Source organism: Canis lupus, chromosome 7 (genome assembly GCF_011100685.1).
Source record: "Canis lupus familiaris isolate Mischka breed German Shepherd chromosome 7, alternate assembly UU_Cfam_GSD_1.0, whole genome shotgun sequence".
Lineage (NCBI taxonomy): Eukaryota > Metazoa > Chordata > Mammalia > Carnivora > Canidae > Canis > Canis lupus.
Genome location: NC_049228.1, coordinates 15,634,579 through 15,649,216, shown reverse-complemented (window position 1 = coordinate 15,649,216; position 14,638 = coordinate 15,634,579). Strand labels below are relative to the sequence as shown.

Sequence of the window (14,638 nt, the reverse complement as noted above, 5' to 3'; positions counted from 1 at the left end):
TCCCTCAGAGATTATGCAGTGAGGTTACCTCAATGCTGGCTATACCCTTCCTCCACATGGTTACCTGCAATTCCCCCTTTCAACTTCTTAGATACCTTCATCCCTACAGGGAGCTTCCTAGGGGAAGAACCCTTGAAGAAGCCCAGTCCTACTGACTTCCACACAGTTCATATGCAGACTTTGGACACAACCACCATTGCCCTTCTTCTGTCAGTGGGCATGCCCATCACTCACTCTGTGCCACCTCTTACCACTTTGCATCAGGCAGGTACAACCCCATGAGAGCATCTTGCCACTGGACCTCCAGGTGAGAGTCAGACATAGGCCCTCCATCCCTCCAAGTAACACATGTCCTGCTCTCCACACAGCACCTCTTGGAGTCCCTGTCACATGGCTTGAGGTAAGGGGAGTGGACTTTTAGCCCTCTCACTAGCCAGTGAGGATGGTGCAGAGAATGCATAGGACACTGACAATTCTTTGCAAAGAAATCCCCACTTTCTAATCTCTTGTCTACCTCAACTTCTTAGATGGGCTAGAGCTGGGTGGTGAGCAAAAGTCAGCAGCACGACTCCAGGCCTTTCCTTTGAATCTTGCATAGAGGTTCCTACACCTGCCCTTGGAATGACAAAGGGACTTCCCACCAACAGTTTTATTACTAGCCTTTGAAACTTAGAGACAAAAGGATGAGCTACAGTTAAGATCCTGTTTCAAACATTTGTTGAATACCAGAAATGGAAAATGACAAGATATGGGTCCAAATGAGGTCTATTACTCTTGAGACAAGTCCAAAAGACAATTCTGTTAAGAACAGAACATCTGGTGGATTCTTAAGTTCCTTTCTGGGAAAGTCTTTAACTAGAAGCCTGGGAAGGAGTGAAGGAACAGTCTTTGATAGAAGACTTTTCCGGTGGTGTGGCAGTGCTGGACACTTGGAAAAGATGACCATGCCAGCCAGGATTTGTAACAAGGACAGGAATAGTGGAGATGGTTAGTCTAGGATTGGTTCTATCCAACATATCAGGGCCATTTTATGACAGGACAAAACTGCCTCTGCTGAAGACTGTGGAAATCCTAAACATCCTTATTTAAACATCAGTATTGACTTGCAGCAACCCTTTTTTTTTTTACCCCCAAACTCCATATCCTCATAGAAATTCCTAGGGATATGCTTCTCACCAGTTCAAGGACTGTAATAAAAGAGAGAAACCGAAATTGGCATGAGGGACATTACCATTATTCAAGCACATACGATGATCCAGATCTTTACTTTTAAAACAAGTTGTTTAATCTTTACAGTTATTCTGAGGAGTAGATAAAACTAACCCCTGGGAAAACTGAGGCTTGAACTGATTAAGAGATTTTCTCATGAACACACAGATAGAAGAAACAAGGGACAACTTGCTATTACCAAAACATTCCCTGGACTTCCCTGCCAGTTCTCACAGTGTGTTCCACTGGAAAGACCACTGTCCAGATCCCACTATTCTTAAAGGGTAGCATTGATTTAACTTCCTGTATATAGCAGTCTTGGTTCTCTCTGAGGTGGAGGCAATTGCTTCTTCCTTGACTTAATGGAAATTTGTACCTCTTTTGTGACATCTCACAGTCTTCCTTCCCGCACCCCCAACATACAATGCTGCCATTTGTGTGCACCTATTTCCTCTACTAGAACATACAATCCTTGAGGGCAATGACAGTGTGTTATTCACCTTGATATTATTACCCAAAGCATATAATAAAAGCATTAGAGCACAGTTCTTGCTTATAGTAGGTATTCAACACATGTTTGTTGAATGAGGAACACAGAGGCATTGCAAAAGATAAAATCTCAGGTATACTGATTTCTCAGAGCCCCTTGTTTGCAGCTCAAATGAACAAGATCTGAAGGTTCACTGTCATCAAAAGCAAACGTTGGCCCATCTCCAGAGGGCATCTACCCCATTCTGGCTTCTGCTTCAAAGTTTCCCCTAAGTCCCAGTCGCAGCCTCTTGATCTTTCCCTGTTTGCTCATTAAAGTTAATTTGGGACATAAAAAGATCTAGGACTGAATATTTCATTAAGGTCAGGTCTTCTTAATGCAGCAACTGCAGACAAAATGTAAACATAGGACAGGGGTTGCCAGTACAAGGCCAGTGCCTGTAGCACCTGTTTAAACCCCAAACCCTCTCTGTTCACAGATTCACATCTTCGGGCAGCTTTCAGGATGCTAACAATACCAAGAGAAATAGATTATGTCTCTTCAAGAGTCTTCAAGGAGCTCCATTGCTCTCCTCCAGGGAAGGGGAAGGGCAATAAGGAAACAGCAATTTGTATGGAAATAGTTTTGTCTTGAGTCCTGGGTATGAACTAAGATAATTGCTAACAATGTCAGGTACCATTTTCTGAGTTTTTATTGTGTATCAAGGATTGTGTCTAGTGTTTTTACATGGATTATTTTTTCTAATCCTCACAATAACCCCCTGAGGAGATACTATTATCAATCCCATATTATACTTACGGGAAATAAGTGAAATTCCAACCATGGGATAAGAGAGTCCAACCATGGCAGAGTTGGTTGAAACCAACTCTCTTGTCTAAGAAACAATAGAGTGAGGCAGTACTCTATTGTTTCTTAGGATATCTCAGAATTTTCTAGTCTTTCTTAGCAGTCAAGAAAGATTCTAACCAATAACTGGTGCATCCAGTAGTGTGGCTTTGAATCAATGAGGTACTGGTGAGGTGAGGCCATGATTTTTATTAAATTTCATATATAAAAATTTATTTATGAGGAATAAAGGAATAGAGGTTGTCACATCAACTGCTGGTGCTACAAGAACTCAAGGACAACTTTGCCTTATGTGACATGCCAGGTGGCACATCAGGTTTCCAAGATTCTACAGGATTGTTTATAAAGTTTAACAAAGCTGGAGACCAAAGGGTGAGGAAAGTTGGAGAACACAGAAATACAGTAATGGGTCACCAATCTCAAGTCCCAAAACCTTCAATTCCAACCAACATATGTTTATTTCAGTAGAAATTTTAATTCTAGTAAATGTAAATTATTTATTTCTATGAAAATATTTTTAATACATTTATTTTTTATTGGTGTTCAATTTGCCAACATATAGAATAACACCCAGTGCTCATCCCATCAAGTGCCCCCCTCAGTGCCCATCACCCAGTCACCCCCACCCCCACCCACCTCCCCTTCCACCACCCCTAGTTCGTTTCCCAGAGTTAGGAGTCTCTCATGTTCTGTCTCCCTTTCTGATATTTCCCACTTATTTTTTCTCCTTCCCCCTTTATTCCCTTTCACTATTTTTTATATTCCCCAAATGAATGAGACCATATAATGTTTGTCCTTCTCCGATTGACTTTCAAAAGAAGAACCGGGGTCAGGACCAAAAAACGACCATGGAACCATGAACAAGAAGGTTAAAAAAAAGTCCAAATATATCAATGATCACAATAAGAGTGAGTTTCTTAAATTCCCCTGTTGAAGTAATGGATTTTTCAGAACACATTAAAATAAAAGTTAAGCTAAATACATAGCATGCTTAAACAAAGGGCACAGGAAGGTTGAAAACATAGGCATATAAATATACTAGAAAAATAATAAAAGAAAATAGATGTTAAAATGCTAGTATCAGACAAAAGAAAACTAAAGGTGAGAACTATTAATTAAAAGGAACAAATATGTTTTTTTCCATTATATTCAATTCACCAAGAAGATATGACAATTATGAATTTAACGTATTAATATAGGGCAGCTATATGCATAAAATAAAAACAAAGAAATAAAAAGAGGGTGAACAAACCCAGAGTCATAGTCAAGAACCATATTACAGCCATCTCACAAGTTATCATATCAAAACAAATAGAAATATCAAATACTCAAGTATCTCTCATGGGACATTTATAAAGAAAAACAACGTACTTTTAAAAAGCAGAAATAACATCAACATAAAAAGGAATTTTAAAAGGGTTCAATTTGCAAATTAAAAGATGTTTTCTTAGATAACTTTTGGATTAAGTAGAAAATAAAAATAGAAGTGTAAAAATTATTGAAAAGTGAATGGTAATGAGAGCACTCCATATATCAAAACCTGTGGGATACAACTAGAGTGGACTTAGATAAAAAAACAAAGTGTTTTTGCCATTTCCCTGAGCCTTCAGACTTCCTACACTAGAACTGTACCATTCAATACAATGGCTACTATCCATATGTGACTTGTTATGTTTAAATAATTAAAATAAAAAATTCAGTTATCTAGTTGCACTGGCCACATTTCAAGTGCTCAATAGCCACAGGTGGCTAGAAGTTATCATATTGGCAGGACAGATTATAAAAAATCCCCATCTTTGCAGAAAGTTCTCTTTGGTAGTGCTTCTTTAGAGTTTGCCAGGGAAATTTCAATATGTCTACTTCACTGAGCATAAGCTACCATGAAGTCCAGCTTTCAATCAGCCAATCTAGCAGACTACTTACACCATCTCCAGATGTTCAAGCTATATATTAAACCTAGAATCTCAGGAAAGTAAACTCAGCCTCACCTGTTTCCCAGTCCCATCCCAGTCCTACTTCTTCTCCTACAAGTGCCCTTGATTCAGCATTAGAGACTGGTGGGAAAGCACTTGATTGACCATGCCACTCTAGAACCCATATGCTACCCTGGTTTCTTAGCTGTATCAGCCCTATAATAGTAAGAAATGAAGGATTCCTTGAAAATTGGTATAAAGTCTTTTGAAAGAATCTGACACTAGAACCTTCCCTGACTTATTGGCAGTTTTCTAGAACATATCTAGGGATGATTCTAATTAAACTTGAACCTCCCTCATGAACAACTGTCACCGAAATCTTCTAAAATGCACTCTAAAATGCACCACTCAGCATGCCATTCTCTAATTCTAATTAATTCTGTAATTATTGTATATTTTCTATGTGTGTGTGGGTACTACATAATTAATTAATTAATTAATTAATCGTAAGCTTGATGAGGACAAGATTATACCACAGTATTTAGTAAATTCATGTTCACTAACTTCCTAAGGATATTCTCGCTTTACTCTGGCATTTCGTACCAGACAAGTGGCAGTGATTGTGCCAGTGGCCCCTTGAGAATGGGGGCGGGAGGGCAGGTCTGAGGGGCATCTCAGTGTGGAACAGCCAGGACATGAAGGAACTCCGTGGGCTCTTATGGTCAGTTGGAGTTTCCCTCATGAAACAGCTGTCCAGGCACTCGTCCACAGACTCTGGAGCTGTCTGCCAGTTCTGCTAATCATTCACCACCTTTGGCTTCCTTCTTGGCTACTTGTGGGCAGTGTCTGGGTTGGGAAGAGTGATTCCTATCTTCACAGCCTGAGATCAGGATGCTCATGTTTTAATGAACAACATGTAGTGCTGGGGTCTGACCAGGGTGGGGGGCCTGAGCATTCCAGATGAGACCTTAAGTGGAGCTACTTGTCCTCATATGTGCCACTTTCAACCTCTCATTGCTGTTGGGTCAGTGCTGCTAATTTCTCTCTTCCCCTGACCACTGCTTAACAGCAGCCAGGAGTGGCCAAACATGGAGATAAATGTGATGGTCAGGAGATGAATGGCATCTGCTTGTTCCTCAATGTCTACTATGTTCATTAAACCCACAGCATGGAGGTGCTGGAGATAACATTACTAGTGACCCCAGTCTTTCTGACACTTGCAGTCCATTCTAGGTAGAACTGGGCTACTCAGATACACATACTGGTTCTTTGCTGATGGTTAATAGTGGAGCAACGGGCTCTGCTGTACTGAGAGCTAGTTCCCTCAGGGCAGCTCAATGATTTCCCAGGACAAGACAAGAACCACAGAGAGTACCAGAGATTTTGCCTCCCTATCCTACTCTATTACAATGTCATAATCTTGGCTTCCTTCTGTACCTTCTCTCCCTGAGAATTCAGCTCCTTGAGGTTTCCTGGGAAACCTAGATAAAAAGGAAAAATTTGGGGGTGACAAAACACTCCTTTCTATGCAAAATCCCCAAAAGTTTCCCCTCTCCCCTGTTCCCTACCTGCTCTCTCTCTCTCTCTCTCTCTCTCTCTCTCTCTCCCCCCAAGTTAGAGAACATAGATGCCACAGTTCTTTCTTTTCTTAAAGAAGCCAATTAGAGGGGAACTGGGACTGTGATCCTGGTCTCTTAATTTTTAGTCATCCCCCCCCCCAAAAAAAAAACTAGGATTTTACAGAAAAGTGTTAACAGTAGTTATCATCAGGTTTGGAACTGCAGGTGCTTATTTTTCTCTTATTTTGTTTATGAATTTGTCTAATTTTTTCTATAAAAGCTGTGTGTTAGTTTTGCATTTGGTTGGGTATTACAGCTACAATAGCAAACAGATGTGAGAATTTCCATTGCTCAAGAAAAACAGTTCATTCCTTGTTTATATATAGTTAAAAAATGAGTGTTCCTGAACAACATATTGGTTTTCTAGGAGGAGTAATCCAGGCAACCTGTTCTTTCCATCCTAGGGCTCCTCCATTCTCCACATATATTAAGCTGCGAGATTCTGTATAAAGCCAGAGAAAGGAAAATAACATGGAAGAGTATGTGAGGGAGGATCTTATAGCTGAGACCAGGAAGTAATCTGTATCATTTCCATTTATACCTCATTGTCTAGAAGTCAGTTGCAAGGCTACATCTAACTGCAAGGTAGAGTGCAAAATGTAGTTTATCAGTGCACAAAGGAAAAAAAAGGAAATGAATAGAGTGAATTGCTGGCCAATGTATGCCACATTTGTGTAAGAAGGGAAAGTCGAAATTAAAATGGAATAAGGAATTCAAGTCCCTCTGTAAAGCAATCTTCAGGTCTCTTTCATACAGCACTTTCACATCCAAATCCTCATTCTCCCACTATCAAGAAATGGCCTTCATCCTAAAGGGCATGGACAGATTGGATTTTTTTTCTGATATTAAGTGGGTGTAGGAAAGAGAGATAATAAGTGGTGAGGGCTCAGAGTCAGTGCTGTGACCTGGATGTAAACACTCCTCCACCCCACTGGGGGTGATATCAGCATATAGATGCTGCCTCTCTGCCCCACAGCATTGCTCTACCCTGAGGACAAATGATTATGCAGAAGACTGTGATGTCAGCACCCTTCATGTTGAATGATGAACTTCCTCCTCTTCCACATACCTATCACTCTCAGGGTAACTCCTATTCCATGTACCTCCTGCAACAAACCCAGAACACTTGTGTGCCAAGGGCCTGCCTCACATTCCCTGTACCTTGTTCTCTACCATCCCCTCTAAATGAAGACTCTTGCCCTAGATGCATTGCCTCAGATCAACTGGCTGTCATCTACTGCCTAGAACTTATTCTACTTATATATATTAGACACATAGCAAATGATAATTAGAAAATAAAGTTGATGAGCTAATTCACATGAAATATAAGTAGCTCACTGAATCTACTTGTCTAAACATATATACATTTTAACAAATCACACCTTAAAATCCCAAAATTGATCTCAAAAAGTGGCTTTTCAAGTTTATTGATTACTCACGAGAAAGAGATTTAGGGGCAGTGAGGGGTTTTCTTGGTAGTCCCCTAAGTATGTTACAGAAAAATGAAGAGGCCAGATAGATGCTCAGTGTGTATATATGTGAGCACATCCCAAAATGTTTATAAACTTCCATATAATAGCAAATAATATATTTGCTTTTAAAATTTATGGCCAAAGATGTGAGTATGGGTTCTTAAAAGATGAACAAATTTTGGTGAGTAAGTCAGACCTTTTCTGGGTAATCTCCAGTTCATGTACCTCTCTACTGCTCCTCTAAACACTAGACAGGAGCAGAAGAAAGTAAGCTCTAGGAGAGAGGGACAGTGTGACCAGAAGCATCTCAAAAGTCCAAAAACAGAGCTCATGAGAACACACATTCTTATAGGTGTATACTAGAAAATATTAAATATTCATCTTTTTTTAAATTTTTTTTGCAGAAGTCAGCTTGTTCCCAGTGTCCTAGAATGGAATGGAACAATGAGACTCACATCACCAAAAGTATAGGCTCCTGTCCAGAACTTTGCATTCTCTCTGGGAGCAGTGGGCAGAGGGAGATGATAAAAGTAGGTAGAAGTTAGCCGAAAACTTGAAGGGCCCTCAACGGAGAAGAGAGCAGAGAGACCCTGAGTTTTGATCCTCACCCTGTAGTAAAACAGACCTGTAATTTCATGGGAAAGTTTATAGGTCATTTATACCCAGGGCTATATCTTTTCTCTTATGGACTGTATCAGGCCGCAGTGGTCTCTAAGGCCATGATAGTCAATGACTCACTCCTCTATCTTTCATGCCCCCCCAGGAATAAGGGAAGATGGGCCGGGCTGTGGGGAATATCCTACGGAGGTTTGCTGAAGCTGGTGACTGGCTCCATCTTAACAGTTTATGTGGTCTTCTGTCTTGATGATATGATGGTGCTCATGGACAAGAAGTACCCACCGAGATTTCTGTACCCCAAAGAGTGGCAGCATCTCACCATGTTCATCCTCCTCACCCTCAATGGCTGTGTAGATGTCATGAGCAGGAATTTGCTGCCTCAGAGGTGTGTGCTTCTAGAAAAAGGTTCCCTGGTCCTGACCTTCTACGTGCTCCTGCTCTTGTTGATATCACATGTCCAAGACACAACAGGGATAGAGCTTCAGATTCATTATCTGCTCATCTTGGTGGTGTTCCTATTGATGCTGGTGTTGACTATAGAGCTGTGGACTCCCGACACATTTCAACTCTTGCTGATTGAGGCTTTTCTGTTTCTGATGATGGGCTCTTGGCTGATGCAGGCTGGCTTTATTCTGTACAGGCCAGTCACTGGCTACCCATGGCAGGATGATGACATCAGTGACATCATGTTCGTCACCACCTTCTTCTGTTGGCATGTGATGATCAATGCCTTGTGTCTGCTGGGAATCTATGGCCTCTCTGCCCTCTGGCATCGTTGTCACTGCCCCAGCTTGAAGCTGATGGGATCCAAAGAAGCTCCATATCACAAGGGCACAGTAGGACCCCTGTACAAATTGCTGCAGGAAGTGGAGCAGTCAGAGAAAGATGAGCAGGCTCTTCTCCTTTCAAAAAGCTCTTCCTGACACAGGGCCTAGAATGCCTGGCACACTGTCCACCCATCTGCCTCCTTGCGGGTTCTCTCAGACATGGGCACTGCACCCTTTTTGGTCTCCAGTGAAGGTAATGGCCATGAAGGAGAGCAGCTGATCTCCATCTGCTGGTACATCTCCTCCCTTTGAACGTCTAATTGCTGAGGAGATGAGGAGAGAGGAGCCTGGGAAAGGGTTGCTGATGGGACTCGTGGAGCAGTGGGGAGGGCACCAGGGTGGGTAGGTAAGGGTGCAAGAAGAGCTATGGGGGGCAGAAGATGTAATAGAAGGGAGGCCTTCAAAGAGAGAGCAGAGTCCAGCAGTTATGCCATCACCAGCTACTTCTCCAGGTTTTACTTGAGGAATAAAGACTTCTCACAAATCAAAACTGCAATGTTGGGTATTTCTATTTTCCAACTAAAGGGACAACACCATGTGGAACAGATGCAGTACAATTCACTTATCTCACCTGGTTGAAGTGATAAGAATCTCATGTATACTTTTAAATTTGGGTAGATTCATATTTCAGGTTTCATACAGTGAGAATCAGTACTTTCATATCACAATTATTCAAGTTTACATAAGCCAAATTTTCATTAAATGCCATCACATGTCTTATCCCTGACTTCTAATCTAGCCAAAGCAAGGTGCTTAGAGCTACTTGTTTACCACCAGTCCCACCAGCCATCTACTAGGTTATAGTTTATTATATGCTATACTTGTGCCTTTGCCAAATAACATGGTGTATGATTTAGAAAAAGTTACTGCCAATCACATATTTAGTACACAGAGTTATTTTATACTCAGCATTAAATCTCCTTGCACTGCTACCACCAAAAATTCCATCTCCAGAGAAATTTCTTATGCTCCTTTGACCTGGAACTCCAAGAACTCGTCTAATTCTGCTTTGCTATTTTTCCCAGGCAGCTGATACATTCAGTTGTGTCCTGTTTCTCATGGGGAAGTTTTGTCTCACAGAAAGGTAGGCTCCTTAGGAGTGGAAAATTTGTCATTTCCTAGTTACTTAATTTGCTTTGCAAATATATCCAGGATATAACATTGTCCTCTACATGGTTGATGCTTAATAAAGTTTCACTTGCATCTAGAGCCTCTCTGGCTCTTTGGGATTTGGAGAAGCTGATGGGCCCCTGAACTTCTGACTAGGGCTTATATTTCTGGGAACAGGTCAGAGCAGAGCCTGAGACAACATGTTTCTTTGAGTATTTCTAATCCTTCTTGTTTCTCCTGTTATACCTAACTCCTGAGTCCTTTGCCATTGTTTTTTTTTTTTTTTTGGGGGGGGGGTGTCCTCCAATTTTTTATTGCCATTTTAAATATAATCATGATAAGTGATGAAGAAATACAGAAAACACCTCATTGTTCTTAACAAGTTATGTGTGCCCCAGTTCTAAACTGCTAAGGAAATCTTGAATAGTTAAGTGAATTTCTCCTAACGTAATATACCATAAAACATATCTTACAAGTAACAGAACTGTGTTTACAGAAACACAAATTAAAGGTACTTCCAATCAAAAACATTCTCCATGTGATTTTAATGGAATTCAGCAAACCTATTCTAAAATATATCTGGGAAAGAAACATAGAGAAGAGCCTAGGTCTTTTTTTTTCCTAGAAGAAAACAATGAGGAATAAACTGCTTTACTAGCTTTTATAATACATTATAAGTATTCAATAATTATAAACCGTGGTATAGGAGCAAGCAAGTATCATTATAGAACCTTAAATCAACATAGTGTCATGTAACAGAGACTGCTGAAACAGAAATATGTAGTGGGAGAGTTAAATACATGTTAAGAATGGGCTCTTCAAATAATGTGAGGAATAACTGGCTCTCTCCACTTGGAAAAACAAAACAAAACAAACAAGCAACAATCAGTAGCTTAAGTTTCTACCTCATAAACACACACACAAAAAGAATTATAGATGGCCTGAAAAATTAAACATGAGCAACAAGACTATAAAATTTTTTGAAGGGCTTGAAGGGTGTTTTATAATAAGAGATATGAATATTTTTCTTGAGAAAAATAAACTCTGAAAAAATTACCCATTTTATTTCCTATTACTAAAAGATGTAAGAAAAAGATAAAAGGGACACTGTGAAGAGCATTTGCAACATATTAAATAGACAAAAAAAAAAAACCAATTCAATACCCAGAATATATAGAGGTGTTCAAACATTAACAAAAAAGCAACCTACTGGGATCCCTGGGTGGCGCAGCGGTTTGGCGCCTGCCTTTGGCCCAGGGCGCGATCCTGGAGACCCGGGATCGAATCCCACGTCGGGCTCCCGGTGCATGGAGCCTGCTTCTCCTTCTGCCTATGTCTCTGCCTCTCTCTCTCTCTCTCTGTGTGACTATCATAAATAAATAAAAAAAAAAAGCAACCTACTATAAAAAAAATGGGCAGAAGATAGAAATTACTATGTCTCAGAATAAATGGCTAACAAACATTTTTTTTAAATTGTTAACCTAACTAATTTTAAGAAAAAGAGGATTTTTTTAAAAGTAGGATCTTTTTTTCACTGTCAGGCTGTCAAAAATCATCAAAAGTATTAAACAATACTATCCATTGCTGGATAACATCATACACTGTCTACATTTCCTTGAAGTCAGTCTAGCAGAGTGTGCCAGAATTTAGAGTGTACATAATCTTCAAACAAACAATTCCACCTCTTGCTGTTTGCAGTGGACATCTGACATAGAAGCCTAACACCATCTTTGAAAAAGACTCCCAACATTTTGAACAATTTCCATATTATCAGGCCTGTCTTTTTGGTAGATTTTTATGTTTAATCCCTAGCCTCCCTTGTAGCTAGCTAGATTTCAGGCATGTGACCAGCTAGACAACCCACTTAAGACTTCAACTCACAAGTGAGTAATGTAAGGAAATCGTCTGTGCATGGAGCTTCTATTCTGTAGAAGAGTAGTGGCAAAGACCGGAAATTATATGCATCATTATGCTGGTCTGCCCTGTAGTTCTGGGGTCAGTGCCAAAAGCAGCAACCTAAGCCCATTTCAGTAGTGTGATTCTGGGCATTGGTCCGTTATACTTAACCTAGGAATCTTTTTCTCTAGCCAACCTAATGATTATGTGAACGAACATAACCTATTAAATAAATTCCTTCTCAGGTTAGCCAGAATTGTCTGTAGCTAGGAACTCTGATGCAGTATCCATACTAAAAATACTCACATCTATACAAAGAACATATACAAGAATGATCACTGAAGCATTGTTTTTCTACCAGGAACTTTAAATAATAAACTTTCACCGGTAGGGAAATGGTTAAATAAATTCTGGAGTACTATACAGGAATTAAAAAGAACAGGGGACATCTGTATGTTATGACATCAAGATATCCAAGATGAAGTAAAAAAGACTAACTCCAAAAAATATGGGGTCTATGGTCCAGATTTTGGAGACAGGTATGTTCTTGTTAACCTCAGAAGGTCTTAATTTTTCTCCTTACACTTTCAAGAATGGTCAGGACCACAGGGCAATCAGGAGGGATGGTATCCTGATGGTGTAGTGACTCACTTCACTTAACATATCTCATAGAAAACTCTATATCCATTTGGATACTAATCTAATTGGATTTTAACCTATAACTGATGTGACCATACAAAATTTATCATTCAAACCTGGACAACTGAGAAAGAAAAGGCAAAATTAAGATTTGCCCTGGGACAACAGGTAAAAACCAAACTGCTACAGACACATTGGGATTTATGGTTACCCTACCTAAAAGCTAAAAAGAGATGTACTTCAGATTGCCCCTCTAAATCCACCTTTTACATCCTGCTCTCTCTCTCAGGAGACTGCCCAGGTCTATAGCATATCACTGAGCAACTTATCCTCTGGCTTCAGGCAACATCTGGCCAATGTCAAGCCCCAGGAAAATGATGGATAAGAGTGAGATTAGAGTTTAATAAAAACTTTTAGCTCCTGCTTTTCTGGGGTCACCTCAGGCTGGCAGTAACCTGCCCCCCATCACACCATTGGTATCAATCTCCCAAGCTACCACAACAAATTACTACAAACTTAGTGGCTTAAAACAGAAATCTACTCTTTCACAGTTCTGGATGCCACAAGTCCAAAATCAAAGTATTGATTCCTTCTGGAAGCTCTCAGGAAGAATCTGTCCCATGTGTCTGCCCTAGCTTCTGATGACTGCTGGCATTCCTTGGCTTGCAGATATCACTCCATTTTCTTCTTCCATATTCACATTGTCTTCTCCTCTACGTGCTTCTGTCTCAAACATTCCTTAGATTTTCTCATAAGGTTACCTATCATTGGATTTAGAGCCTACCCTAAAACCAAGATGATTTCATCTCAGGATCCTTAATTATATCTGCAAAGACTCTTTTGTCAAATAAGGTCACAGGTTCTGGGGTTTAGGACTTGAAAATATCTTTTTACAGGCCACTATTCAACCCACTACACTATTCTTGCATATTACAGAACTTCTCCTGTTCTATGTCCCTTGGGCCTAGAGTTAATAACAGCTCCGACTGTTGCTCAGCTATCTCTGTGGTCTCCTTCCATCCTGCTGACAACTGCATAGGAAGTACCTTTATTAAACCATCCTTGAACTATCCTGAATTGTGTTGCCATCTATTTCTTATTGTGACACTATATGAAACACCAGTGGAACAACTGCACAGGAGGCCAGAATCCTTAAATACAATTCAACCCCAGATATTTGGAATAGTGACAAGAGAAAAACTACAACTGAATTTCACAAATGTGAATATACAATGGAGACTAATTTGTAAATGTGGATAATAAATTAGTAAATGAAGGGGATCAAATTCAATTAAGACAACCAAAGAATTAAACTAATTTATTAAAAAATCCTAAACAGATACTATTGTCCAGGTACTCTGCAGGGATCAGCAATACATTAGGAGAAAGATACAAAGATGTACACAATTATATTGCAACTTAGAGTAAGGAATGGAAAGGAGGAATTCTAAGATGTCTCCCATTATTCCTGCCCCCAGCATACATGCTCTATATAATCCCACCCCTTAAATGGGATCAATGAATATAATGGATTATCATTCCCATGATTGGTTACTAATGGTTGAGTTTGAATTACTGAAAAGAGAGATTGTCCTGGATTGTCTAACTTTGTCAGGGAGGTCTTTAGAAGAAGCTAACCTTGAATCCAAGCTAACCTTGCACCTAAAGGAATTGGAGAAAGAACAGCAATTAAAGCCTAAACCAAGCAGAAGAAGAGAGATAAGAAAGATTAGAGCAGAACTCAATTAAATAGAAACCAGAAGAACTGCAGAACAGATCAATGAAACCAGGAGCTTATTCTTTGAAAGAATTAATAAGATAGATAAGCCCCTAGCCAGTCTTATTAAAAAAAAAAAGACTCAAATTAATAAAATCATGAATGAAAGACACTACAACCAATATCAAGGAAATACAAATGATTTTAAAAATGTATTATGAGCAACTATATGCCAACAAATTAGGCAATCTGGAAGAAATGGATGCATTCCTGGAAACCTAC

At 39.8% G+C, this 14,638-nt stretch overlaps 2 protein-coding genes across 20 annotated transcripts in view; one reads left to right on the top strand and one right to left on the bottom strand.

The window, feature by feature from the left end:
* Positions 1–14,638, bottom strand: part of RGSL1 (regulator of G protein signaling like 1) — a 245,677-nt gene that overhangs the window by 213,574 nt on the left and 17,465 nt on the right. The window lies entirely within an intron of this gene.
* LOC100687115 (transmembrane epididymal protein 1-like) lies at positions 7,958–9,423 on the top strand. The gene has a single exon (XM_038542235.1). The coding sequence runs from the start codon at positions 8,185–8,187 to the stop codon at positions 9,088–9,090; it is 906 nt and encodes a 301-aa protein (XP_038398163.1). The 5' UTR covers positions 7,958–8,184; the 3' UTR covers positions 9,091–9,423.

Bases quoted from the DNA above. Each gene is read 5' to 3' on its own strand.
- LOC100687115 (XM_038542235.1), top strand. From the start codon at position 8,185: ATGGGAAAGTTTATAGGTCATTTATACCCAGGGCTATATCTTTTCTCT.